Raw genomic sequence first — 25727 nt, 5'->3', positions numbered from 1 at the left:
CTGAGGATTGAGTAACATATGGCGCAAGAGGTTATGGAGTGAAAGTGAAGATGAGTCTTATTTGTTGTTGTAATATAAGTGAAAGAGCGGGTGACCGTAGTACGCAACAACCCAGCAAAAGATGGATGGCAGCTGGATGAACTGTAAACACTCACCAAACTAGACGCTTGAGTTCGTCGAATACATACCGGCCCCTCTATACCCAACCCGCAAGACTTTTTCGGCGCTGCAGGAAACTTCAAGAAGCACCCGCATTCCACCTCTTCGCAAAAGGATCATGATCTTGGTCCATCCAACGCACATATTCCGCGCAATCAGCCAATTCCTGTGCAATCGTCTCGCCATAATTCAACGACACAAACGCATACGTAGCATCGATGCCGGCACTGATCCCAGACCCAGTTACAATGTTACCGTCTACCACCCATCGCGCTTCGGGAACCCATTTCACGTCCGGACCCGTGCTCGTTGCCCACGCAAACGCGCGTTTGTTAGTAGTAGCTCTGCGACCATCCAGAATGCCCGCGCGCGCCAAGATAGTCGCCCCAGTACACACGCACAAGACAGCCTTCAAACTGGGATAGATCTGCTTTACGAAATCAATCTCGGTGCTCATATCACCGCGAGTTCCCACTCCCCCAGGTACAATCAGAACGTCAATGGCCTCGGCTGCAGCCCCCTCTTGCAGCTCGAGCTGCTGCGCAAATGTACGGTTCACAATCATGCTCTGCGAGACGTCCGTCTCTGGGTGCGAAAACATGGTGTTGCCAGCTCTTTGATGCGATGTTTCGACCGGATCGGATGTTTTGGCAAGCATGGTTAGTTTCGTGGGGAAACTGTAGAGCATGGCGAGCGAGTTGAAGACGTCGAGTGGGCCGAAGACGTCGAGCGCCTGAAAGCCTGGGAAGAGTAGTACGCCATAGCGAACGGGTTTGGGGTCGTTGACGTCGAAGAATGGTGGTTTGACGGCGGATGCTGTTGCGCCGTTGGCCGGGGGGTTGTGCAACGTGGTGGTCATGGCTTGATAGGTAACAAGGTTGTAGTAGAGGTGCGTAGATCTTTGGTGTCACGATAGCCTTCAGCCGCAGGTAGTACTCAGCCGCATTACGATCTTGTGGGGCAGCAGCTTTCATATAGGTATTACTGTCAGCTTTGCCGAGGCTGTTTTGGTCATTTCTCACAATGATACAGATTGCGGCTGAGAATATTACATGATGAGCTAGCGCTGCTGATTGCTTAGTGTAGTAGTTAGGGCCGCTGCGGATAACGTTTACGACGAGGCTGAGAAAGAGCACATGTCATTGTTCGCCTCGACTCTCCACTCACACCGCACACAAATAAGTGAAGGAAACGAATAATTTCCAGAGAGTGAATCAAATGGGACTAATCCTACACGGAAAATGGATAATCGCACTGTTACCAATACATTCCCTTTTTTGCGCCTGCTGTCCCAACACTGAACCAGACCCTTCGAATACCACGCATTCGATTGGAATACCCTGCTCAGGGATTCCAAAAGGGTCTCAGCAGAGAAACCAATCACACATCTCTTACTCCATATATGAACAGCAATATTTCTATTCAGAGGAGCTGCAAGAGCTGCATCCTCGTCCACCTTTCTCTTCCCACTTCAATCCACACAAATGTCCAAACACAAACACAAAGAAAACATGACAACTACGTCCTCCCCCAACCACTCTCACACCCCCGTATCTCAAACTCTCACACGATCCAACATCCAATCCTGGAAGTACGTCCTGCTTACACTCTCCCCTAAGCCACCTTAGTCCCATAACTGCCACACATAGCTATATCACTCGCCTTCACATCCCACACCCAGTAACCGCCCCGAATCTAACGCTGATACGGTGGAACAGAGACAGCATCCGGGAAGCACGCCAAAACAGCGCGTTTTTGGAAAAATGGCCGTGCATGTATTGCCATGGTGGCATCGATCTAAGTAGCTTGCGCGATCATACGCGGTTTCGGTGCCGGAATAGTAAATGTGTTGGTGTAGGAAAGTTGCAAGTGACGTGTTTTTGGGATGTTAAGGGGTCATAAGCGCTGTTTTTTTGAAAGGGAGTCAAGCGTTGGAAATAGGGCAAAGACTCAAGGTCGTCTTGTATGATATACGGCCTTTGGATCCAAGTTACCTTCCAAGAGTGGATTTAAAAGTCCTACACCGGACTTCTTCATCATCATCATCATCATCATCTATATCTGAACAAGTCACTAACAAAGATAACCTCAGACCACTCTCACCAAACCTTACAACACCTCAACCCTCTCAACCCCCCTCCCCTCATCCAACACAACCCTCACCATCCTCCCCCTCTCCTCAAACAACCCCTTCCGCAACTGTTCCAGGTAAATCTCATAACTAGGCATATACCCATCAATAAACTCCCTAACCCTCTGATCCTCCATCCCCTCGCCCCTCTCCTCAATCAACCTATGCTCCTGCTCCAACCTCCACTTGTACACATTCCCCAAATCCTCGGTATCAATATGAACAAAGTAGTGAAAATGGCTTGGTCCCATAAAAGTATCGCAGTACCGTTTCAGACACTCGTTTACCTCTAATAAATGGGAGACTTGATGTTGGGCGGGGGTATTGACGGCGAGTTTATCTTGGAGGGCGAGTGCGTGTTTTTGTTGGATAAAAGAGGGAGATACGGGTGTGAAACCGAGGCACCAGCCTTCGAAGATGACGACGGCGGGCTTGCGGGTGATGCGTGGCCAGGAGTGTTCTGGGGCGCGGTCGCCTTCGCCGTTGAAGCGGCTTTTGTCAAAGGAGGGGATGGCGAGGTGTTTGTTGCCGTCTGTTGCGCTCCAGTTTTTTAGTTCCTGGAAGAAGGATTGGGCGAGGGCTTCATCGTGGGTCCCGGGTTGGCCCCGCGTACGGTAGAGTTTGTTGGCTGGATCTTGGTTTCGCCGCTCGAGGAGCTCGGTGTGGGTCTTGTAGAAGTCGTCGAGGGAGACGGTGATACTGTATAGTCCGTGGTCTTCGGATAGGAGTTTTACGAGTGTAGATGCCCATGTTGATTTTCCTGAACCCTGGAGACCGGTTATGCCGAGGATGATGGGTGTGTCTGGGGATTCTGCATGTTGCTTTTGGATCCGGGGTAGGAGGGTTTCTAGCGCCTTGCGGATGTTTTGTTCAAGATTGGCCATGGTTGAGCTCGTGACCTTGGGTTTCATCAAGCTATGCTATTCTTTGGTTCACAAAAGTGTCGTTTAACGCTTGTGCACATTCAGATTGCCCATTGGATAGTCCATAGGTGAAGTTATTGGATGAGCCTAGTGTAGGCGCAGCGAAGTCGGCCCGAACAAACCCCGCACGTAGGGAAGTGCTCACCAGCCCATGTACATTCTACATCTGTACGTACTATTACCCTAACATACAGCAACAATGCAAACATCACGCCCCGTCCATAGAAAAGCCAATTTATTCACAAATCCGCCAGAACCCTTCTCTCCCCCCTTTCTCCCCCTCTACCCTCGCCAACAACAAGCCCTTTAATCTCCACACACGCCCCCAAAATCAATAGTCCCTCTCCGCTTCGCAAAAACTAAGCCTCCACCCAAAAAAAAAATGTCCCAACCAACCAACCGAACCAACCTACGAACCGCCCCTTCGCTACCACACAAACAACACACTCTCACCTCCTCAACCCCCCTGGTCCTATAGGCGCCGCAAAAAAATCCACACAAACATCAAACAAATCCGAGACATTTCCCCACCGCAACCTACTGTTTCCGGCAAATATGCGCAAAAAGCGTGGATTGCAGTCGTGATTCCACGGTTCAGATGGGGTGGTCGTTTGATGAGCTTGCGGGTGCACGCGCCTAACCCCACCCCCCTCCTCCGACTTGTTCAAGGGGAGGAGGAGGAGGAGAGATCACACGGTATGTCGATAGTGGGTTGCGCGAGTGCAAGCGCCCCGGACTTTTTTTTTCTTCTCTCGTCCTTCTTGGTGGACGTTTTACGTATAGAAGGGGGAGGGGGGGGGGCGTGACAGATTGACAGTCTTTCTTTCCTTCTACTTCTTCTTCTTCTTGTTGTTGTTGTTGTTCTTCGGTACGTAGAAAAGGCTATTTTTGGCACAAATGGTTCCTCTGTTCAGGGTCTATTTGGTACGAGTCAGACTTGTTATCTGATGTCTCCCCCCTTCGCCTTTCCCTTCTGAATATCGAACTTGCATCAAAACATACAGTAGAGTACACTACACAGGGCTTTTGTTGCATTTCAATCATTCTTCTAAACCAGCATCCCCTCCCTCTTTTTTTCCTTTCCAAAAAAGGGTGTCATCTGGTACAAACAACTCCCCCACCCCCATCTCCTTCCAGTCTCGCGCAACCGTACTAGTTTCCAATAGACTGAGCATGGAGCCTGCAGCAAAAGACGGCGGGCTATCTAAACAACCTGTAGTCTCCTCAACCGTTTTTCCTTATTGCTAGTGTCTTGGTTTACCTTTTCTAGCGCTTCTAGTTCCATCTTGATACGAAGAAGCTTCTTTTTCTTCGCATCCTTGATTCGGTAAAAAAAAATCGTACATCATACGGTCCCTTAGCTCACGTGCTTTATGTGCATATAACAATGTATTAGAGTACGTGTTTGAGCGTATCTCGCGGAGAGAGAGGGAAGCTTTCGGATATGTAGAACACGTGGGGGGCACAGGACAGGACCCCCCACTAAACGTCATGCATGTAGTGGGATAGCATCATTGTTTATATAAGCTTAGTATAGTGGTAGTAGTGATGATGTCGAGATTACTGTATAAAATAATATATCGACACGTCGTGCGCTTATGTGTATCCTTTGTGGGGTAAGATTTTCCACTTGGAATGGCAGGGGGTGAGTCAGGGATGAGGCGAAAAACATGGAGAGTCGGGTTGGCGGGGGGCATGACGCTCGGCACACCAACCTTGTTCTTCATTCTTGATTCTTCTCACGTGCAAACAATGAACGACAAGCCGCGGCTTCACAATACTCTCCGGAGAGAGGAGGTTCACGCTTCAATCCAGACGAAGCAAAGTCTCTGATACTATTGTATATTCGAACCGTATCTATCGTGTATAAAATTGCTCAAGGCGTCTAATGCTCTCTTCAAAAGCATGACGGAAAGGGTATCTTCGCCTCTCTTCCTAATGCTTTTGGTGTCATAACGCCGTTTTAGTCTAAATCGACCTTTTAAAGAATAATTCAAAAACCCTTGCGTCTAGATAACATGAACGCTGAAACACAGTGGATAAAGGAAAGACGTGAAGTGAGTTGAGAGTGGCGAATCTACAACTGGACAGGTGCAGTTGGATGCTGGTGGTGGGGGTGACTAGAGAGTCGAAAGGTGAGTCAACAATGGCGGCATCGACTCGCAGCACTTGCGAGTCGGCGCATGGACCGAGGGAGTCTATTGTTTGACGCGCATTCAAATCTTTGCGTGTCTCAAAATCTGGCTGTCCTGCTGCGCTTGCTGGAGCTTGAGGATCTCTCTCTGCTCCTGGAAGACCTGGCGCGCCCTCTCGAGGACCATCTCGAAACCCTCCTTGCCCTTTGCGGCGTTTTGCTGGAAGCGCTCGACAGTAAACTGCTCGATGCTGTTTTTGATCTTCTGCCAGCCACCACAGAGCGCTGTAATCTCAGCTCTTTGAGTAAATGAGGTTTTGGCGTCGGGCGAGGAAGCAGCAGGTCGGTAGATGCAGGTTTCGCGTACATTGAGCAGGTCGGACCAGGTCATGTTCATGGAGCAGAGGGTGAGCTTCTTCGCGACAGGGTCGACGTATGAGGTTTCATAAACCATGGACGTGTCTTGGCCACCGAGGAGGGACTGTATCCATTTTGGTGTCGACTGTTGGCAAGTGATGAGGCGTTCAGTTCGCAGCTATCGCGTATTAGCCGAATGCTCTCCATGACGATTCCGCACGTGCCCCGCCTCGCGATGGAGAGCCGTGGTGCTTTTAGCACATGAAAAGGAGTCACTTACAATTCCTGTCGCTGGGTCTACTGAGCGGCTGATGGTGTCGACGGCGATGACATGCGGCGTCTTCTCGTTCCAAGGGCCATATTTCCGCCAGTTGCTCGTCGAGACCTCCTCCCACGAGTAGTCAAAGTCAATCGTCTGCTGAAAGTACTTCATCGTGTGGTCGTGTGCCGATGATGAGCTCGGTAGCTCTGTATATATGCGCGCTGGTGTTGGGCGCAAATTGTCGAAATGCGCGAGGTCTGGTGATGTAAAATTGATAAGCCGCGATGGGATTGGTGTGGGCTTTGAAGTGGGTTTATGGTGGGCTGGAGGACGTGAAGGGGTGGAAAAGGTCTGGGAAGCTCGGTAAAGCCAGCCAGCAAGCCGTGCGCGATAAACGATCGACGGGGGGGCGGACGGGATGTGAGCTCAACGTTTTTCACCGCTCGAGCGCTTGACTTGATTGCAGATTGCGCGTTCGCTGGGGGTTTGGTGAGATGCGGTGTGAACAGATGGAGAAATGGTGCGCTGGCAAGCAAAACAAAGACAATATAGTAGTATGATTTGTCCAGAGTTAAAAAAGATGCGACTGGGGTTACCGAGACCCTTCTATCCGCGTAAGTCTCCGGCAGATGGGCAGAATCTTCGCCACCATGCCCATTTGAGCCTATCACATGCAAGCCGCTAGCAATGGGCCGGCTGAGTCGTGTGCCTCTGTGGCCAATCCAGCCCGGCTCTCTCCGGATGACGTCCTGCAGCCAATCACACGCCTGCAGTTGGTCGACGCCGTCGGGAGAGCGCGATGCAGGGCGTGGGGTTCCTGGCGCTTGGAAGGACATGAACAGCCTCATAATTCCCAGTCGGAGTCATCACGCGACAGGCCGTATGCAGCAGGTCCAAAGGCATATACTCACCATCGACGATGGTGTAATCACGACATTTTCGTAATTCTATCTACCATGCTACTCATATATACATGCTTGGTATCATAACTTTTGATATGAAGCGCCAGAACGCCAGACGATGCTATGCAAAGTAGAAGCAACTATCGCTGCTTATCCAAACCCCTCAATCCAGCCCCTCAATGCAACCCCGCATGTCAGCACCTCTTACAACTCCAGTGCCTTCTGTGCCATTGCCAAAGCACCGTCAAACGTCTTGTTGCCTCCGATGAAGCCGGCGGCGTGGACGAAGACGCAGCCAGGGATGCCTGATACTTGGTCCAATTGCTCATCCCGGACGCCCTTCCATGCGTCGGGAAGGTCCTTCCGGTTCTCGAAGCCGCCGTTCTCTTTGCTCACGGCACGAATGCGCCATTTGCCGTCGGGCTTGTCTTCGGGGAAGAGCACATAAAGGACCTGAGGAGCAACACTCTCGGGCTGCGGCGTCTCCTTCTCCAGCGTGTATAGGTGGTCGGCCCAGGGCATGCCTTCAGGAAGCACCAAGATGCGTCCCTGCGCATCGTACTTGAGACGGCTGTCGTAGGCTGACTTGACCTGGTGGCGGGCAGGGAGCCACGACTCGGCGCGGTCAACGAGCTCGTAACGGAACTGCTCGCCAACAAAGCGAGAGGCTGTCATGAAGCGGCTGTCCTCCTCAGCCTGCTTGGCCTCTGGTGTCTTGGTCTCGTCGGAGAGTGGCGACTTGGGCCCATAGTTGTAGCGGTTTACAACACTGGCAATGCTGAAGCCGCGGTCCTCAAACTTCTTCTCGAGCCCCGCCTTCTCAAGGTCCGTGGGGGCAATGACGTTGATGCCATTGTCGTTGGCGTCGAAGGCCTCGATGAAGTCGTTGTAGATTTTCTCATAGAGCAAATCGCGGTCAGGGTCCTGCAGTCCGGTGACAGCAGTGATGATGTCCTTGCCAAAGTGCATGTACACAAGTCCTGCAGAGGACAGCTTGGTCTTGTGGCCGGGGAACACGACGTCGAAGCCGCGCTGGTGGTGGTCGTAGCGCCTGGTGTTGTCGTCGTACTCGCCGCCCACGTCCACAACCGTGTGGCACTCGGCCAGAACAGCAGGGTCACGGGTGCGGACAAGCTGCGAGTCGCGGTACGCAGGGAGGAGCTGCAGCATGGACACGGCGAGGGCTTCGTCGGCGTGGAAGTGGCCATTGTGCGTTCCGATCAAGGGCGCATCCGTCTTGAGTCTCTTGGTGGGGTTTTCGGAAGCCATTGTTCGGGTGTATAGAACGGGGTTGGGTGGTTTTAATGGGCGATATACAGGGCGAGCTTTTCTAGTAGTTTTTGTGGATGTGTGACAGAATTGGTTCAAGCAATTGATGAGCTGTAGTAGTTGCGGGTAGAGACTTTTGGTGGCAGGCATAGGGTGAGATGGGCGGTCCCGCAGCGGGCACAAGCTTGGCACTTTTCTTCTCTCCGGGCACTAGTGGGGTGCCAGGCTGGACCCAGCAAACCCATGTCGGCATCAAAAAAAGCTGTGCGCAACAACAACCACAACAGACACAAGACAGACGTCGGCAGCGAGACTGACCGCCGGCAGCGAGAAAGGAGGCTAGAAGAAAAACACACGGCACCGCCTAAACTCGTGCCGTGCCTTCGTCACACTGGCGTGATTCCAAGATTGCGCACGCGAGCACGCAACAATCCCATCAATACATACACACACCCCATACATACTACAACGCCCAGCGCCTCGTCTGCTCGCTTGCACAGATCCACCTCCGAGTGCCTCGTCCGCTCCCCTGGTTTTCCGGCGAGCGTTGCCTTCTCTTGTCCGTGTGACGGCCAGTCAGCATCAGCCGCCCGCAAAGCTCGAGCACTTAGCGAAATTGACACGTGAAGATAGTCGATAGTCACCATCAGGCCAACCCACCGCCCGCACAACCTCGACCACGCTTGATCCCTTGAGCTTCTCCCCGCGGCCCTGCGCGACCGCTGCGCCGCCAGACTTCATTCCTTGACCGCCGTCGCCCACGTCACCCGCCGGGCTCGTCGCTGCACGAGCTTGGCGACGACGGCATCCGCACATGTGGTCAACAGCAACGAGAGTAGTCTCGTCCACTACCTTTCTCGGCGCCATCATATTCACCATCCCCCTCGCCTTTGACATTGGCGGCCGGACTTGCGGCCTGGCCTTTTCCCTGTCCCTCAGCGCCTACTACTTCCTCTACTCGATCCTCCGCTTAGCTACGCCAAACACCTCTCGCTTCCGCTGGTTCCTGTGCAACGTCGTTGCTTGGGCGCAATGGCTGGCCATACCCACACTGTTGATCTGGAGCCTCAACAAGTTTTCCATCGATGCCAACAATAACTCGGGCTGGGTCGAGCGTACCTTTGGCGGCAAGCGTGCCGACTTTGAGAGTGTGCATGAATGGATATTTGGGGCTGAAGGTCTGCTGGAGAGTTTCTCGATTGGTGCCTGGGACAAGACGCTGAGATACAGCACGCCTGTGTTCCAGGTAGCCGAGGGCTTCTGCAGTCTGTTGGTTATACAGGCTGCAGGGCAGATTACACGATGGGTGGTGAACCGGGAGCGCGGCGACAGCTGGATGGTAAGATTTTTCACAGCATTGTACTGGACGTTGCTAACACTAATGTCTGCAGATTGGTCTCCTCATCACCTCTGCCTCCATCATCTCAACCTCTGTCTACTTTTTGTGGCGTATCACCACGTTTCCCGAGATTAGCAATGTGGATGCTATTTTGATTGGCGTCGCCATTACGACTGCCAGCTACCTTGGTGGCTGGGGTATTGTCAGCGCACGAGGTAACCCGGTTGAATCCTCGCTTTTGGTGAGTTCTGGTCTTTTGATAATGCTGGTCCTTGCTAACTCCCAAAGTTCGCCTATGTCACTCTCTGCATCTACCAAATCTTTACCGACTACCAACCATCTCCAGGCTCCGTGAGTGAATCCAATGTCTCATCCGAGCCTGCTCTGCCTCCACTACCACCGATTATCATGGCTTCGTACACGACTCTCCTTCACGCCCTTGGTTCCCTCCCCACCATTGCCCATACCGGCTTCAACCTCATGGTCGGTGCCATTATGACCATTACGCCCTCGGTCATCATCTCCCTGGCCTACCGCGTATTTGTCATGTACGCCGCAGCTCGCATCATACCCGCCATCCGAGAAAGCGGGGCACGCGCACTATCGCAAGAACCCAGCCTGGACGACGACGACGAAACGTCCAAGATTCTCGGCTTCCTGACGTGGTTCAGCCCCAGCATCATCATCGCCGTCTACACGAGTCTACTCATGCAGCACTTTGCCAGTGGAAATGGTAGCGATGGCAGTGCGGTGACGGGCGAGTGGTGGACGAATCAGGGCGGTGATGCAGGTGGCAACTTTTGGCGATGGATCAATCTCGGCATTACCATGGGTCTTTATGCGATTGAGCTGAAGATTTCGAATGCGGATGATGATGGGAGGTTAACGAGTCACTGGAAGGTTGACTAAATGGGGTATATGAGGCGGGGGAGGGAGGATGGGAGAGGGATAGATAGGGGGAACTGAGTTAAGTTCAGACGACGACGAGGGGCAAGCTGCGCGAATGGTGTTAAAAGGAGGAAGTGAGGGGCATGCTAGAGAGAGAGCATGAAGAAGTTCACCTTGGTTGGAGAAGTGACACATGGCGTGTGTATGAGCAATAGCTGGGTCATTTTGGAGGGCGAGATCGGGAGAGAGCAAGGAAAAGAAGAAGAAGAAGCTGATTCACCTCTTCTTTCTTTGACCTGTGGTTGCTGGTGGCGGTGGATTATTATTTTTTCCTGGGCCGTTTTCGTTTTTTTTCATCTTCTTCATCATCATCATCATTTTTCCTTTCTTCTTTTTTTTCATTTCTTTCTTCCATGTACTACACTACCTTTTAGCGCGGCATTTTTTCAGATACCCCAAAATTTGGATCGTAGTTGGGAAATCCCGTTCCTTTTATTTTTCTTTTCTCTTTTGTATTATCTGGCTCCTTTCATCCCTCTCTTGTTTGAATTTTGTAGGGGAGGGGCGATGGGCATGGTTGATGGTGTTTGCTCGAGTGGTGTGTGGTTTTTTTTGTATAGTAACTTGGAAGAGAGGACCTAAGGAAGAAGGAGGGAGGGATAAAGAATAGGGTGTGTAGGTGGGCATGCATTTCGGTGTTTTCTTTTACTTGCATTAGAAAGATGAGCGGGAGGGGAGGGGGGGGAGGGGGAATGGGTTAATCGCATCATCTTCTTCATCTTCTCTTTCTTGCCCTTGTTCCGTATTTCTTACCGCATATCAACCGTGCAATGTCGAAGAAAATCACGTATCCTTTTCATCGTCATCTCTATCATCCCACCAAACACTCCCCTCTCTCTCTTGTCGTTTCTTTATCCCCCCCGCGCAATCCCCCTCGCACTCGTACGAACCACCCCTAAGGATCTCCACTCTGCCCTACCCTTGCATCCCTGTCTCTCCTAACCACCCCCCTGTCACTCGCGACTCACACTCCTCCCATCGGGCAAATATCGGCGGGCAATTCCCTTTTCCCTTCTACTACGGTCATAGCCGCGTATCCACTTTTATCTTTTGGTGGTAATGTCTCCAACGGTTAGCGGGTAGGTTAGGGTGATGAAGGAGAAGGGGGAAAGGTTACTCCAATTTTTGTTTGGTTGATGATGGCGCGCTTGGGGGAGAGAGTGGACCTCCAAGTTGCGTCGCTGCGCGTGTGCGAGGTGTGGTGAGGGGAGGGTGCAGGGATAGGGAGCGAGGTGGGGATTTGGAAGCGGGGATGGTGAGGGGGGATGTGAAGGGTGTTGGGGGAGTGAGATAATGCTGTATGGGAGAGAGAGAGAGGGGATTAAGTTTTACAACTTTCGTTATCAGATCATCTTCAAAGCATGAGTGTCGGGGAGTCTCACGAATCGTGATGTTATGGGGGATTTTTTTGGAGTAGTTCTTTTCCCCGGGGACTGGCGCATGAACGTTATGTGTGTGTGGAGAGATGGAACGATTGTTAAGCGCCGGGGCGTGTGGCGAATTATGATTAGATGCTTCTTTGCGTCCATGGGGTATGTGTGCATGTGTGCTGGAGGGTTACATGGAAGGGTAGGTAGGTGGGATGGGTAGGGCGCGTAGGTGAAACGGTGTGTGGGGTGATGTTTGGAAGTGCTACGTAGGTAGACGACGTATGATGGGGAGATGAGAGAGACGTGATAAATAGGTGGGCTTGTTGATGGGGTCTGTTGCGAGGATGCAGATGAGCTTGTACATTGGCTTGAAGGGGATGTGTTTTGGTCAAGGGTCGGAGTATACGTAGAAGCTGTCTCACGTTGTGTTTATGGAAGGAGCATTGTTTACACCAGCTCCTGCTGTTTCGACAACGACATGTTCGTACTGTCTATTTGGAGAAGGACCCACTTTTGTGTAGTTTCAACATGGTAAGAAGCCAAGGGCATACTTCGGCCTTATGCATATGCACCTCATTTTACCACGTACTTTGCAGTATCTCGTTGCGTATCGGTGCATTTATACTTGCCAATTCTTCCACCACAACCATGAAATTGACTTTTTTTTAGAAATCTATTAATGGATGGAAAGCTGCTAATGTGTTCTTGATATCATCTGTCATGGTTGAAAGAGGCAATCCTCCCTACACCGCCAGAGTAAGTTCAAAGGATTTTGAGTTTTCGCCACAGCAATGACGGCCATTTCGTCTAAGTATGGTGTGCAGTGCGGACCAGGGGAGCATTGGGCAAGTCGATGTAAGTGAGATGTGAGAGTTGTACACATGTCATCTTGACGGTTCTGGGCAAGCAGTTGATTGTGTGTGCAAGTGAGAGCGTGTGATGTTGGGCAGCGGTCGAATCGAGTCTAGTATGCTGCACGGCATGTGGACCATGTCTGGATAATGCCGCAATATTTTGCCGAGGGCGAATCCTACAGAGTGATTATCGGTGACGGCAGATGTGCAAACCTGCTCGTAATCTTGATGGTGGTGGTGGTGGGCAGCGGCGGTATATGGAAGAAAAGTCGGCTCACGGGTAGTGGGAGCTGTTGGCCAGAGCTTCACTTTTTGTGCTAATGGGTGGTTGGTGGCCGTGCGCCGAAGGAGGGTTCAAGGCGGGCCGAAGAGGGTTGAAGGGCGAACCTTTGTGTTTAGAGTAGGAGTAAGCATGTAGATGGGATATGCATGTATGCCGAATGGGTGGCGCATGACATGTTTGGAAGGGTGGATGCATCATCTTGGACACGGAAGAAGATGCTCCATAAGCGATTGGGGGGTCGGCTTTGGCTGGGACGGCATGTGGCGGCGTAGGGCGACAAGCGCGTGTGGGTTCCGCGCTTCCGTTCGCTACTCGAGTCAGACGGCAGAGCGGAAGGATGAGACGGAAAGGCAAGAGAGCAAGGCGAGGAGCAGGCAAGGAGCTGACTGAGCATCCAAGCCAAGGGGTGAGCCTGTTTGGGAATCCGGCGCATTGGAATTCAAGCTGCACAGCAAAGGAGACGATGCCGTGCGGCGCAGTCCCCGTTGTTTGTCTGATCGCTAGCGGGAACGGAACGCGCCGCGAGAACCACGGCGACGGAGTGGTGGGTTTTTTTCTGTGGTGCAGTGCAGGGCATACGCGGTGGGTGGCAATGGGAGACGATGCATATGTACAAGTACCTACTACATGGTGATACACATTCTCTCGAGACACGGCGACGTGCCCGACAAACGGCCGCGCTTAACGACGAGGCTTTTGGCTAGCCGTGGCATGGAGAGGCGGCGCGCGCTGGTCTGTGATTGGGCAGGAGCTACAGTCGCTCAGCATACCATGTGTGTGCAACCCCAAGCGGACTGGCGCAGGCTAGCCGAGGCAAAAGAACAGGCCTCTGGCGCGCTGGGCGCTGGGCCATGACTGCTCCAACCTTTTTTGTTTTTTGCCCGTCTGGCGCGCGGGTTCCTGGAGGGCAGCAGAGTTTGCAGCAGAGGCGCCCGCGGGTGAGCGAGGCCGACGGTCAAGGCGAGGGGGGAGGTGGAAATAACAAAAGTATATACTTGGCACGAGACGGGCCGGACAGCCAACCATGCGGCGTAGGGCAGGAATGGCAGCGGCGGTATGTATGGATATGGGTTTGGTATGAGGCACACGCACGCTCGACGGAGCTTTGTGGTAGCACATATGGCGCAGAGTGGACGGGCGTAGCGGTCGAGGGCGTGGAGCTCATAAATGAAACACGGCGAGACCCATTGGGCGCCTTCTTGTTTGGTGCTGGGCTCTTTGGGCTGGCTCAGGGCAGGCGGTTAGCAGGAGGCTGTGCTGTGCCATGTGTGCCATGCCGTGATGGAAGCGCGCGGGATGCTGGGCGATACGCAGGCACCGATCTGATGACGACGCAGCCGGGCCTGGTGATTTGCAGGCGGGCAGGCGGGCAGGCAGGGCGTTGGCCGGTGGCGGCGGCGGCGGGCAAGCAGGAGGACAGCAGCAGCAGGCCGAGTATGTAGCAGCCCAGCAAGGCCCCTCAGCCAACAGCCAACAGCCAACAGCCCGCAGCCAACACGCCCAAGTGCCAATGCCGTGTATGTACTACTGACATGCACACATCCAGCCCATGCATGCCTCTACACACTACTTACATACACACACGTCTTTGCGGGCGTTGGCCGCGGCTATGCGGTATTGTCGCGCGTTTGAGCCCGCCCCACCCATCCACACCAATCACAGCCTGCCTGGGCGGTGCGGTGGGCCCTGCCCGGCGCCTAGCCGCTTTGGTCGATGATCCATCTGTGCCACCCTTGCGGCCTCTCCACCAGCTCTACCCTCCTCTACACCCACGAAACGGCTGTAGGGCTGTAGACGCGACTTTTCCGCCAAAAAAACGTGGTAGAGACCACAATGCAGGGTCTATATTCCCCAGATATCGCGAAAACCGCGTCTCGGGACCCTCTGTGCGCTTCTTGCTGCTCTCTTCCTCGCCGTCCGGGTGGGCAGATAAACGCGGGGAACAGGGGCGTCTGCACGTCGGGCCAATGGCAAGGGCCCGACCGGGGGGAAGCGCCTTCCATCCTGGCCGGACCACCAGCACAAGGAGCGAACAGCCGCCTTCTGTTGCAAGCCTGTCTGCCTGCCTGCCTGCCTGCCTGCTGCTGCTAGGCCTGTTGCTCATCCGCTGGCAGCAGCCCTCCCACATCCGCCCAGCGCCAGCGCCTTATACTCACTCTTGGTCCCGCCATGGAAAAGGCGCACCAGCTCCCGTGGCTCTGCTAGCTAGCTCCATCCAAAGGAGCCGCTCTCCATCCAAACCTGCCACATCCCTCCCGCCCTCTGGACCATCATCACTACTGCTCCCGCCCGCACAACTGCCACTACTTGACATCCCCCCTCCCCGCCATCACACCTGCCACTATCACGGGCACGTCCCGCCACCATTCCATCCATCCATCCACCCATCCATCGCCATCGCCTGCTCAACTCCCCCCCTCTCTCTCGACTACCCATCCCGCCAACTGACCAGCACGACCAAGAAAACCATCTCTCCGTCTCATTGTCCATCCACCAGCCGCCTGCATTGTGCACCACGATACACACTGCCCGCCAGCACAGCGGTCGTGCCGTGGTGGCTCGCCTCTCTGCGTCCCCATCACAGTGGTCTTTTTTCCAACCGTCTCGAAACTTGATCAAGTCCCTTCGGCCAAATTTGATATTGCGCCTCGGACATGTCGACCGTGCTGCATATGCCTGCCTTTAACACCGCTCCCCATGGGCCTGCCTTTACATCGGTGAATGGTCCCTCATCTGTGAGCCCCACCGACGAACAAAAACCACCAATTGTTGCCAAATCTTCCACCTGGAGTCCAGCCTCGCGGGGCCAAGAGAACAGCTACCACTCTCCCAGAAGTGACACCAGCCCCTCCACTGTCAGCAGCAGAGACAGGTCCCCCGAAAGCGTCAACAAACGCAGGCGGTCTGCCTCGGAAGAAGACAATATCGTTCGCCGGAGTCCGGGCGAGTTGGTCCCCGGTTCACGCCAACTGCCACACCCTTTCCACCCCATGAGCCGCGAGACGCTCACCACCATGGACGCACCCCCGCAGCAGAGTCTTCCGCCACTAGGTCGTCCCGATGCCGAGCGACGCTGGCAGACGGAGCCCCGTGAGCTACCTCACACCGGCCACCAGCACTTTGACCACCGGGATCCACGTCCTGCTGACCCCGTCCGCCCCAGCATCTCGTCAGACTCGCATGCTCGCATGGGCAGCGCAGGCGAAGCTGAGCTCGATGACACGAGCGCCACTGAAGTCACCCGCGCTGGTGTTCAAGTCGAGCTGAAGAAGCGAAAAAGGGTAAGCAAATTCGGCCCCCATTTCTTAGGCACCAGCTGACTGTCTGTAGCAATTTGCCAATCGCACCAAAACTGGCTGTGGCACTTGCAGGAGGCGAAAGAAGAAGTGTGATGAAGCAAAACCAGAGTGTTAGTCTCAACCATTTTCTACCAATTGCCCCCCCTGACATCAACCTAACCTTACTCAACAGGCAACAACTGCACTCGAGGTGGCTTTGTCTGTGAGGGCTATGCCAACAAGGTCCCATGGACAAAGAATGGGCCTGCAAAAGCCCCACCTGCTCTGCAAGCAAAGGAAAGGCTATCTGCCATACCAACTTGTCCAGGTTGTAGTCGACCTCACATCCCACACTGCGCGCCTCACTCCACTGAAGCCGCTTATCCACCACCAGACATTCGCTCAGCAAACGGCCAGGACCGCAAACCATGGAACAACTGGCCCGAGCCGACACCACCGCCACCGCCGCCAGTTCGAGCACCTTACCCACCAGAGGGTCCTCCATCAGGCCCTGTGCAGTATGGACAACCTCCACCGAGCCAGCACGAGAGACACCTAAGTCATGAAAATCAAGCTCCGCCTCCACTACAACAGCCACTTCATCAACACAGCTCTCGTGTTTACCACCACACTCCTCACACCATGAGCCATATCCCTACCAGCAGTCCTGCTCCCGCACCTGCGCCCGCACCTGCACCTGTCCTGTAAGTAGTCATCGCTTTCTAGCTCTGCGACCGGTTTGTTCGTTGGCACGCCTGCACCACTTGGTTGTGTTTTTCAACATGCATCATAAATATCGGAATGTTTGCTGACAAACATATAGAGCTTCCAAGGCTGTCGTACAACCACCGCAGCAACATCATGTGGCCCACCAGCATTCTCGTCCCCCTCCGCCATTGTCCACTAATATACCTCCTGCACAGTCACCAGTACGCTTTCCACCAGCTTCCTCGATGCTGTACAAATCCGAAAAAGACAAGATGCTTGCAGGGGAACCCTTTCTCCCCTTTGATAGGATCCTAATGGACGAACGTCACCAATGCATGGGAGCTCAGCAAAATTTCAACAACACAGCTTATGCCACGAACCAATTCTCAAAGCAGACAAGGGAAGGTCTCTTCAAGACTATCCTGGCAGCTAGATGGATTCCACCCCGGAAAGACGCCAACGATGTTATTAGCCATTTGGGCAGCAATGTCTTTGTTGCCGCGCCATTTACCTGTGATTACGGATACCACCTGAACATTGCCGAGAATGTTGTCATTGGTTCCGATTGCCATCTTCACGACTCTGCGAGGATCTGTATTGGAAGAAATACCAAGATAGGCGCCAGAGTCACAATACAAACGCTTAAGACGCCGACCGACAACAAGTCGCTCAAGGGCAGCAACGGAACAGAGATTGCGCAGGAGGTGCACATTGGCGAAAATGTCTACATTGGCGACAACTGCGTCATCGAGGCAGGGGTCAAGATTGGTGAAAACACAATTGTGCGCCCAGGCTCGGTAGTCTCTCACGTATGTCAAAACCCACGATGATTTGCAGTATAGACACTGACTTTTGACAGACGCTTCCCCCCAACTGCGTGGCTCAGGGCAACCCTGCCAATATCCTTCCTAATTGACTCTGATTGATCAGAGAACGAATCTGAGAGACTCGGCTGCCTGTCAAGCAACCGACTTCGTACTGTAAAGACGCTGAACGCTTTCGGCGCATTTCACGAATGACTTTAATGTCACATTACGCACCACCATGTGGGGGTGCCTGGAGTTATTGGCGTTTCACAAACCGGAGGATACCCATTGCTACGCGTTCTTGTGTTTTTTTGTGGGTTTTAGGATACGAGGCGAGTTTATGGTACATAGTATACGTAAGGAAACGGGCGGTATCTGACTTGTGACGTCTCGTATTGTATCTTGGTACCAAGCCTGCTGGACAGGGCATTGCTCAAAAACGCACCAAAAATATACTCATCTCCTCAATTGCTCCAAACAGACGTGTACGTATGACGATGCATGACTCGTACCAGCCACTCGGCTACAAAGACGGAATGCAGTGGTTTAGCGTATTGTCGGGAGGCTGAACGCTGCTTCACGTGCGTAACATGATCCGTGCGCCCAATTCTGAGAGAGGGCCCGCGCGGGTTTGCAAAATGCCCGCGGGCGAACATCATCAATCGCAGTGCCACACCACCAGCGAAGGCATTGCGGCCAACACACCCACAACAATGCCACCCAAGATACCTCTAAACTGGGGACTCCCACCGCCACCTCAATTCCTCATTCCTTCGACAACAACAGCGCGATGTCTCCTCCACCAAACACCTCCCACATCCTCCTCTCCACTCGCATACACCTCAATCCGCACCATCAAATCCACCTTTTCCCCAAAACCCGACCGCTTCGCACACCACCCCTCCAAACCCGCCTTAAACAGCACTTCCACGGCCGCCCTCGACCGCAAAGCCCACAGCACCCCGCTTCGCACGGGCTTACTCGCCATAAAAAAGGGCATGACATCGCTCTACGACACCGAAACCGGGAAACGCACCGCTTGCACCGTCCTCCAATTCGACCGCAACCAAGTCGTGGCGCATAAGCGACGGGATGTGCATGGGTACTGGGCTGTGCAGATTGGGGCGGGTCAGAAGGAAGCTAGGAATGTGACAAGGCCTATGCTGGGCCATTTTGCGGGCGCGGGCGTGGCGCCGAAGAGGTGGGTTGCGGAGTTTAAAGTCAAGGGGGAGGAGGGGTTGCAGGTGGGTGTTGGGGAGTGTGTGGGTGCGGGGTGGTTTAGGGAGGGGCAGTGGGTGGATGTCAAGGGGGTGGGGAGGGGGATGGGGTTTGCGGGTGTAAGTTTTTTTCTTCTTCTTATCTTATATCGGGAGGGTTTTTTTTTTGGGGGGGGGGCTAGGTAGAACGAGCATGAGGCGAGGGGTGATGTTGGGTACGTTTGCAAGGAAGAAGAGGGCTAACACGGGGAATTTAGGGTATGAAACGACATGGCTTTAGCGGTCAACCTGCTTCCCATGGTCAATCGCTCATGCATCGTGGTATGGGATCTGCGGGTGGATCGCAAGGTTCGGGTTCTCGTGTGCTGCCTGGCAAGCGTATGCCAGGAAATATGGGGAATGAGAGTGTTACGGTCAAGAATTTGAGGGTGTTGCAGGTGGATGAGGCGAATGGGGTTGTTGTTGTTACTGGTATGTTCTTTCCCCTCCATTGTCTTTTTTTTTATCTTAAGAGGGGAGTTTTGGGGGGATGATAGGAGATGTTTAAGTTGATTTACTAACTAACGATATTACAGGTTGTGTACCTGGTCCTAAGAACCAAATCATCCGTGTTCAAGATGCCCTCGGTAAACCATGGCCAGAGGGTCCCATGACCACTGCTGAACTTAAGCCTCAGGAGGTCCTGGCCGCGGCGGCTGATGTTGCTGCTGCTAGTGCTGAGGCTACTGAGGCTACCACTACTGCTTAGATGTATGAGTATGTCGAATAAGAGGAAGGCATTGTATCATATTATGCGATTGAGGCGTTGGAAAATGTATCTTGTCTGGGCGAAATCAGCGTGCATATGTGTGTGTGGAGGAGAATCGATGTAGAAAAGGTGTACATGATACCGTAAGACTAAGAGAAACATGAACATGATCGAATTCGTATTCAGCCATCGTATAAGAAGAAAGTTTCATAACTCATTATGCTCATCGCTAAATCAAAACCAAAACCATGCAAAACAGAATAAAAAAAGTTCAAAAAATAATCATCATCGTCATCTATATCCCCACTCCACCCTCCCAATACCGTCTTCCCCCCGTCGTCTCGCCCCTATTCCCAACACCCCAGCCTTTACTATAACTATGCTCTTCTTCTTCTTCATCTTCTTCCTTCACTCGCTCACGTGCACTATACATCTTCCCCCTCGCATATCTCCCTCTCCTACCATCGACACAATCATCATCATCATCATCACTAGAAACATAATCACTTCCCTCTCCCACCCCATTATCATCACTGTACACCGCTCTCGGTTCGTACTTGTCGTCGTCTGAAAAGTGGCGTCTCGCATGATCTTCTTCGTCGTCGTCACTGGGAAGGTAATCGCTTCCCTCACCAATCCCATTGTCGGAGCTGTAGGATGAACGGCGGTGTGTGGTAGTCACTGCACGGCTGAAGGAAGGCGGGGAACGGTGTCGAGGAGGAGAGGGAGAAGGGGAAACGTAAGATGGGGCAGTGAATGGGGCACGAGAGCGTGAGCGAGAACGGGAGATGTAGGAAGGGGTTGTGGATGGGGGGCGGGAAAGGTAGGAGCGCGTGGTTGATGGGTCGCGACCTAGAGAATCCACATCAGAGTAATGTGCAGTATCTCGAGTAAGCATTTTGTAGCTTGGACGACGCTCGTAGCGGTCGAGTCGGCTTTGGCGGGGGGGTTGGCTGAAGCCCGTGGCGCGTTCAGGAGACGATGCGTATGTATCGTCTTTGTACCGGTGGGAGCTGCGGTACCAAGCTACGGATGCGTCACTGGCGGCTTCGAGTCGCTTGCTCTTTGCGTTGCTGCTGTTTCGACGCGAGGAAATGTATGTTGCAGGGCGTTCCCTGGATACACTGCTGTGGCGTGAGCGCAGGCTCCGGGCATCGTCGCGGTCCTCGTCGCTTGAGTAGGCGCCGATGGGGCGAGCGGTGTGCTTGATGTCGAGGGCGCGGAAGCGCTCGAGAAATTGCCTTGCTTCGTGGAAATTGTCGAGTTCATGCGGCTTGAGGGGCTTGACGCGGCTGCGACTACGGCTGCGGCTACGGGTCCGGGCCCGCGCTGTGTCGTGCTTGCGGTCCCAGTTGCTGCTGGTCAGGTCGGAGTCGCGATGGTGATGGTGCCACGGTGGATCATTGTCGTAGTCTTTGGGAGCAGCACGGCGTCGACGCGGTGGACTCTCTTGATCATAGGATTTAGGGGCAGAGCGTTGGGGCGGTGAGCTATCGTCGGGTCGATATTGGGTGTATCCACTGTTGTACTCTGGTGTTTCGTAGTCGTCGTCGTCGTCCACAAAGGCGCCGGGCATACGACTCGCCGGCGTAGCAATATAATCATCTTCTGTCCGGACGGACTGTGCAATACAATCCGAACTAGGGGACGGGGTCTGGTACCGCGCGGGCCATTGTTGGCGGCGACGCGGGGGAGTTGTGTAATATGATGGCTTGTTATTAGTCCCTCGTTCCCGGGGGCTGTACGGCGAAGTCATCGGAGAGGGCCTTTCATGATACCGTGCAGGACTTGGGGTCGGTTCCGGATCCTGCGAGTTGATGTAGTCGTCCGAGTCCGAGTACACTGGCTCGGAGATGTAGTCTGACGACCAAGTTGCAGCAGGGCGTTGGAGGGGTCGAGATGATTGGCTGGGGTAGCGGTGTGGTGCGTTGTACTGCTTGGCCTGCGTTCTACCATGATGCTGGCTGCTGCCATATGTTCGGTGGGCCATCCAGGATGCGTGTGAGCTGCACGCTGGCTGCACAGTTCCAGCTACAATGACGTTCTCCTGGGTTGGTGGGTAAGGACCGGCGTGGAGATAGTGCTGGGTTCAGGGTTGGTCGGACCCGGTCGGGTGTGTTGTTTGGCAACCGACAGGGCCTTTGCCGACACGTGGTCAGGGCTCAGCCGAAGGCGTACCACTAGTCCCGCCTTTCTGGTCCAGGCCACTCTCTATTGGAACAACCTCCTTCTCCCTCCTTGGTTGCCATCTACCCACTGCCGCATCGCCAAGAAGTGCATATTGCACGAGATTCGACATTAAGTACTCGAAGAGAATTCGGACCTTTTGGCTCTCCCATGAATCTATACACGACTGACCTTCTCCTGCCAGGCAACACTAGCGACCAGAGCACTATCGAGTGGACAGACGACACACAAGCCACTACTATATCCACCAGGTTCAATTCAACAAAAGCCCCGGCCTGTACACATGGTCAAATATACTTGGTGCATGTATCTCAACACGTGATCTTCCACTGATCAATGCTGTTTCACGTCCCATATGGCATCATGTTTGATCATTCCACCTATCGGAAAGGACGGTTCCAAATAAATCCGCATCTTGTGTGCCTCCAAGAATCCTACGTCTTGAACTGATCAGCCTCGTCATCTCAACCCTGATAGGGCTAATATACCTGTTCCTAACTAGACTCGCCCAGGAATGGCCATGTGGGGTCAACACCAGCCGCCCCTCATGCTGACATGAAACACCAACATCCGCTCGCCTCCTAATCCTGTTCCGTGCCAAGCCACGAATGCATAAACATACCCAACGCCTGTCTGCATCCGTTTCGCGGCAATCACAATGCCCGCAGCTCGTCAATCTTGCACTGCTCGCAACGCCCTTGCCTCCATGGATCCTCCCAATCGAATCATGTATCCTTGACTCCAGAATACTGGTAGAATATTCCTCCGGAGCGCAAGGCGCGACTCATGAGTCTGATACGTACCCCTACCCGGTGATGAACGGGTCCTCAGGACCCAGTATTCACACCTAGGGAATGTTTCTCAGATTGGCCTGTGGGGCTTGCTTCGAAACAGCCTCCTCCGAAGCCCGTCTATTATAAAGATGGGACTGGATCTGCCACCATGGAAAACCATCACAATAGCATTGTCTTTCACACTCTCTCTACTTTTTTCATCTGCACATTCTTTTTTTTCTAAGCAAACTGTGTTTGCTATCCACTCTCTCTAGTTTTTGCATCAACAAGAATTGAACTATGAAGTACTCTCTCTTTGCCGCTGTTGCGGCAGCTCTCGCTACCGTTGTCAGCGCTGCCGATGGCGTCAAGGGTGCTGCTGAGGGTTTCGCCAAGGGTTCGTCAACTTTTGCATTGTTTCCAGAATGTAGACTCATACGTGAACAGGTGTTACTGGTGGTGGCAGCGCCGCCCCTGTCTACCCCAAGACCAACGCTGAGCTCGTTAGCTACCTCGGTGATAGCCAGGCTCGTACGATTGTCCTCACTAAGACTTTCGACTTCACTGGCAGTGAGGGCAAGGCCACCTCTGCTGGTTGCCGTCCCTGGGGAACTGGCTCCGCGTGCCAGATCGCCATCAACAAGGACGGATGGTGTGACAACTACCAGAAGACCGCGCCCAAGGTCCCCAGCATCACCTATGACAAGGCTGGTGTCATTGGCATCACCGTTGGCTCCAACAAGTCTCTTGTCGGCCAGGGCAACAAGGGTGTCATCAAAGGAAAGGGTATCCGTATGGCCAACGGCGTCAAGAACATCATCATCCAGAACGTTCGTTTCACCGAGATCAACCCTCAGTACGTCTGGGGTGGTGATGCTATCACCGTCGACGGTGGTAAGTTGCAATCTGTATTCAAACTCGCACCCAGTATCTAACAAAGAGTGATTATAGCCGACATGATCTGGATCGACCACTGTACCACCGATCTCATTGCCCGCCAGCACATTGTCCTCGGTGAGCATGCTTCCGGCCGTGTCACCATCTCCAACAACGAGATCAACGGTGCCACCGCCTGGTCCGCTACTTGCGACGGCCACCACTACTGGGGAATATACCTCACTGGCAGCAACGACATGGTCACTCTCAAGGGCAACTACATCCACCACACCTCTGGGCGCTCGCCAAAGGTTGCCGGTAACACTCTCCTCCACGCCGTCGGCAACTACTTCTATGCCAACTCTGGCCACGCTTTCGAGGCCGACGCTGGTGCCAAGACCCTCGCTGAGGGCAACGCCTTCCAGAACGTCAAGGCCGCATCCCAGACTGGTCTTGCCGGCAAGGTCTTTGCTTCCGGTGGTGCCGCTTGCAAGAGCGGTCTTGGCCGCAACTGCGAGGCCAACGTTTACGGTGCTTCCGCTACCATGGCTGGCTCTGACACCAGCGTCATTGCTGGATTCTCTGGAAAGAACATTGCTGCTGCCGTCTCCGGTGCCAACGCTAAGAATGTTGTTAACACTGCTGGTTACGGAAGGATCTAAATTGTTCCTTTTACCCCCTCGAATTAGGAGTGGATATGTGTGGATACGTTGTGAAGGTGGCTGCGAAGTACTGCCATAGACTCTATTCTTCTGTAAATAACTTTTTTTTTAAAACTATCGCTTTAAGCGATTGGTAAATACATTATATTCGTTGAACAAAAACAGAATCCTGGGTCATTTTCTTGCTTGTTTCACTTGGTGATGCCATAGCCCTGTTGTTCTCGATTGTTTACTTGAAACAAATGTACACGGGTACCTTACAGCAAAAGGCTGCCCGTGCTGGAATCCGCCTAGTAACAGGGGGGGGGTAAGTGGGTAACACCGGCAAAAGTGGTAATTGATGGATTATATAATGAAAATCGACAAAACACATACTCGTGTGCATAAATGCATTATTTTGCATAACCTAATTTTTCTTTCCTATTGCATTCTTACTTAGGCTCCCTATCCTCACCAGTTTTATTATCTGGATTACGTGGGACACACACGCCCTGCCCCTAGTTCACTGTATAAATTACTCAGCCCAGTATACCACGCTCACTCTCATCCCTGCTGCACCCTTTAAATCCAACAAACCGGCTATACTTGCACTCTGTTTTCTTTCCCCGCCATCCCTTGTCCCTCCACCCCCTCTACTTTACTCTTTCAAACCCCCTCCCCCAAAATTAGCCACATCAGGGTAATTCCAAGTAGTTTTAATATTCCGACATCTATAGTTCGTTACAGGCTTTTTAAAATTAGACTTGTGTATTATTGTTATACACACGGGCCACGGGCTTTGTTTGGGGCCAACCGGACGGACGGGTACGGTCCGTTTAGGGGTTTGTTTGCGATAGAATGTTTGCATCTTTGTGTAGTAAGCGGGGGTGGAAATAGAGAGGATATTGGAGGAATGAGGTTTTTCCGTGGATATATTAAGAGGGAAGGGGTTTTGAGGGGGGAAAGAGTGGTATTGGGATCTGCGGGGTGAGGAGGAATGGTTGTGTGTATTGATCAAAGTAGTTTGGGGATGGCAGTATGGTATTTTTTGATTGGCAGGGTAGTTAGGAATCCAATAGCTTTCTTCGGGTTGGGGGTGGAAAAGACTGTGAGACTGCCGGTTATGCGATTGGGGTGGTGATGCGAGGATGCGCTTTGCGCAGTTGATTTTATTTGATATACTAAACCGAGTAACTGCTGAGTTTTGTCTCCAGGATATCACTCTACCGCCCCTATGCCTCTTCAAGGCGACAGCAAGCCTTCTATAGATAAGAGAGGTGAAGGAATTGATATGCAAATGGACTAGATATTGCCTGTGGATCGAGGTGCTTCGCGCTTCCAGATCTTGAGTCTGTGCACTTTCTGCTTACTGTGTCGAGTGAGCGGATAACGCCCGGTGGCAATTCTGCGTAATCTCTGAGAAAAGAGACATTTGCAAATTTGGATCCAGTGTGTCTGTGCTGATGGCTTTTGGTCCACCGCTGCGGCATTTGTGCGGTGCCCGCTCGATTCAGTTGAGATGTGTTTAGTGTCAGGAGAGCGCTGGGAAATGATCGAATGAT

At 53.0% G+C, this 25727-nt stretch overlaps 12 protein-coding genes across 12 annotated transcripts; 6 read left to right on the top strand and 6 right to left on the bottom strand.

Moving 5' to 3' along the window:
* Positions 1-238: 238 nt before the first annotated feature.
* On the bottom strand, positions 239-1018 carry COCCADRAFT_40418 (uncharacterized protein; the record flags this gene model as incomplete). The annotated part of the gene is made up of 1 exon (XM_007718337.1): positions 239-1018. The coding sequence occupies one exon, from the start codon at positions 1016-1018 to the stop codon at positions 239-241; it is 780 nt and encodes a 259-aa protein (XP_007716527.1).
* A 667-nt stretch (positions 1019-1685) lies between these two features.
* Positions 1686-2052, top strand: COCCADRAFT_76153 (uncharacterized protein; the record flags this gene model as incomplete). Its single annotated transcript, XM_007718336.1, has 2 exons — positions 1686-1750; positions 1878-2052. Coding segments are annotated over 2 exons (240 nt in total), but the record flags the coding sequence as incomplete, so codon positions are not given.
* A 216-nt stretch (positions 2053-2268) lies between these two features.
* COCCADRAFT_29709 (uncharacterized protein) lies at positions 2269-3174 on the bottom strand (the record flags this gene model as incomplete). Its single annotated transcript, XM_007718335.1, has 1 exon — positions 2269-3174. One exon carries the CDS (start codon positions 3172-3174, stop codon positions 2269-2271), a length of 906 nt encoding a protein of 301 aa, XP_007716525.1.
* Positions 3175-5048: 1874 nt separating this feature from the next.
* On the bottom strand, positions 5049-5219 carry COCCADRAFT_107250 (uncharacterized protein; the record flags this gene model as incomplete). The annotated part of the gene is made up of 1 exon (XM_007718334.1): positions 5049-5219. A coding segment is annotated over one exon (171 nt), but the record flags the coding sequence as incomplete, so codon positions are not given.
* A 210-nt stretch (positions 5220-5429) lies between these two features.
* On the bottom strand, positions 5430-6137 carry COCCADRAFT_40415 (uncharacterized protein; the record flags this gene model as incomplete). Its single annotated transcript, XM_007718333.1, has 2 exons — positions 5430-5882; positions 5985-6137. The coding sequence occupies 2 exons, from the start codon at positions 6135-6137 to the stop codon at positions 5430-5432; spliced, it is 606 nt and encodes a 201-aa protein (XP_007716523.1).
* A 935-nt stretch (positions 6138-7072) lies between these two features.
* COCCADRAFT_8578 (uncharacterized protein) lies at positions 7073-8137 on the bottom strand (the record flags this gene model as incomplete). The annotated part of the gene is made up of 1 exon (XM_007718324.1): positions 7073-8137. One exon carries the CDS (start codon positions 8135-8137, stop codon positions 7073-7075), a length of 1065 nt encoding a protein of 354 aa, XP_007716514.1.
* An 814-nt stretch (positions 8138-8951) lies between these two features.
* Positions 8952-10385, top strand: COCCADRAFT_107223 (uncharacterized protein; the record flags this gene model as incomplete). The annotated part of the gene is made up of 3 exons (XM_007718332.1): positions 8952-9476; positions 9529-9717; positions 9765-10385. 3 exons carry the CDS (start codon positions 8952-8954, stop codon positions 10383-10385), a joined length of 1335 nt encoding a protein of 444 aa, XP_007716522.1.
* A 3397-nt stretch (positions 10386-13782) lies between these two features.
* COCCADRAFT_29705 (uncharacterized protein) lies at positions 13783-14563 on the top strand (the record flags this gene model as incomplete). The annotated part of the gene is made up of 3 exons (XM_007718331.1): positions 13783-14171; positions 14246-14448; positions 14478-14563. 3 exons carry the CDS (start codon positions 13783-13785, stop codon positions 14561-14563), a joined length of 678 nt encoding a protein of 225 aa, XP_007716521.1.
* Positions 14564-15585: 1022 nt separating this feature from the next.
* COCCADRAFT_107226 (uncharacterized protein) lies at positions 15586-17833 on the top strand (the record flags this gene model as incomplete). Its single annotated transcript, XM_007718330.1, has 5 exons — positions 15586-16212; positions 16262-16340; positions 16403-16913; positions 17033-17726; positions 17777-17833. The coding sequence occupies 5 exons, from the start codon at positions 15586-15588 to the stop codon at positions 17831-17833; spliced, it is 1968 nt and encodes a 655-aa protein (XP_007716520.1).
* A 603-nt stretch (positions 17834-18436) lies between these two features.
* COCCADRAFT_107249 (uncharacterized protein) lies at positions 18437-19688 on the top strand (the record flags this gene model as incomplete). The annotated part of the gene is made up of 3 exons (XM_007718329.1): positions 18437-19060; positions 19198-19411; positions 19516-19688. 3 exons carry the CDS (start codon positions 18437-18439, stop codon positions 19686-19688), a joined length of 1011 nt encoding a protein of 336 aa, XP_007716519.1.
* A 295-nt stretch (positions 19689-19983) lies between these two features.
* Positions 19984-21678, bottom strand: COCCADRAFT_8574 (uncharacterized protein; the record flags this gene model as incomplete). The annotated part of the gene is made up of 1 exon (XM_007718323.1): positions 19984-21678. The coding sequence occupies one exon, from the start codon at positions 21676-21678 to the stop codon at positions 19984-19986; it is 1695 nt and encodes a 564-aa protein (XP_007716513.1).
* A 1270-nt stretch (positions 21679-22948) lies between these two features.
* Positions 22949-24186, top strand: COCCADRAFT_40410 (polysaccharide lyase family 1 protein; the record flags this gene model as incomplete). Its single annotated transcript, XM_007718328.1, has 3 exons — positions 22949-23045; positions 23096-23542; positions 23600-24186. The coding sequence occupies 3 exons, from the start codon at positions 22949-22951 to the stop codon at positions 24184-24186; spliced, it is 1131 nt and encodes a 376-aa protein (XP_007716518.1).
* Positions 24187-25727: the final 1541 nt, after the last annotated feature.

The sequence above is a fragment of the Bipolaris zeicola genome (genome assembly GCF_000523435.1).
Source record: "Bipolaris zeicola 26-R-13 unplaced genomic scaffold scaffold_226, whole genome shotgun sequence".
In the NCBI taxonomy this organism is placed as follows: Eukaryota; Fungi; Ascomycota; class Dothideomycetes; order Pleosporales; family Pleosporaceae; genus Bipolaris; species Bipolaris zeicola.
The sequence above is the reverse complement of the archived record's forward strand: the minus strand, read 5'-3'. Positions and strand labels throughout refer to the sequence as shown.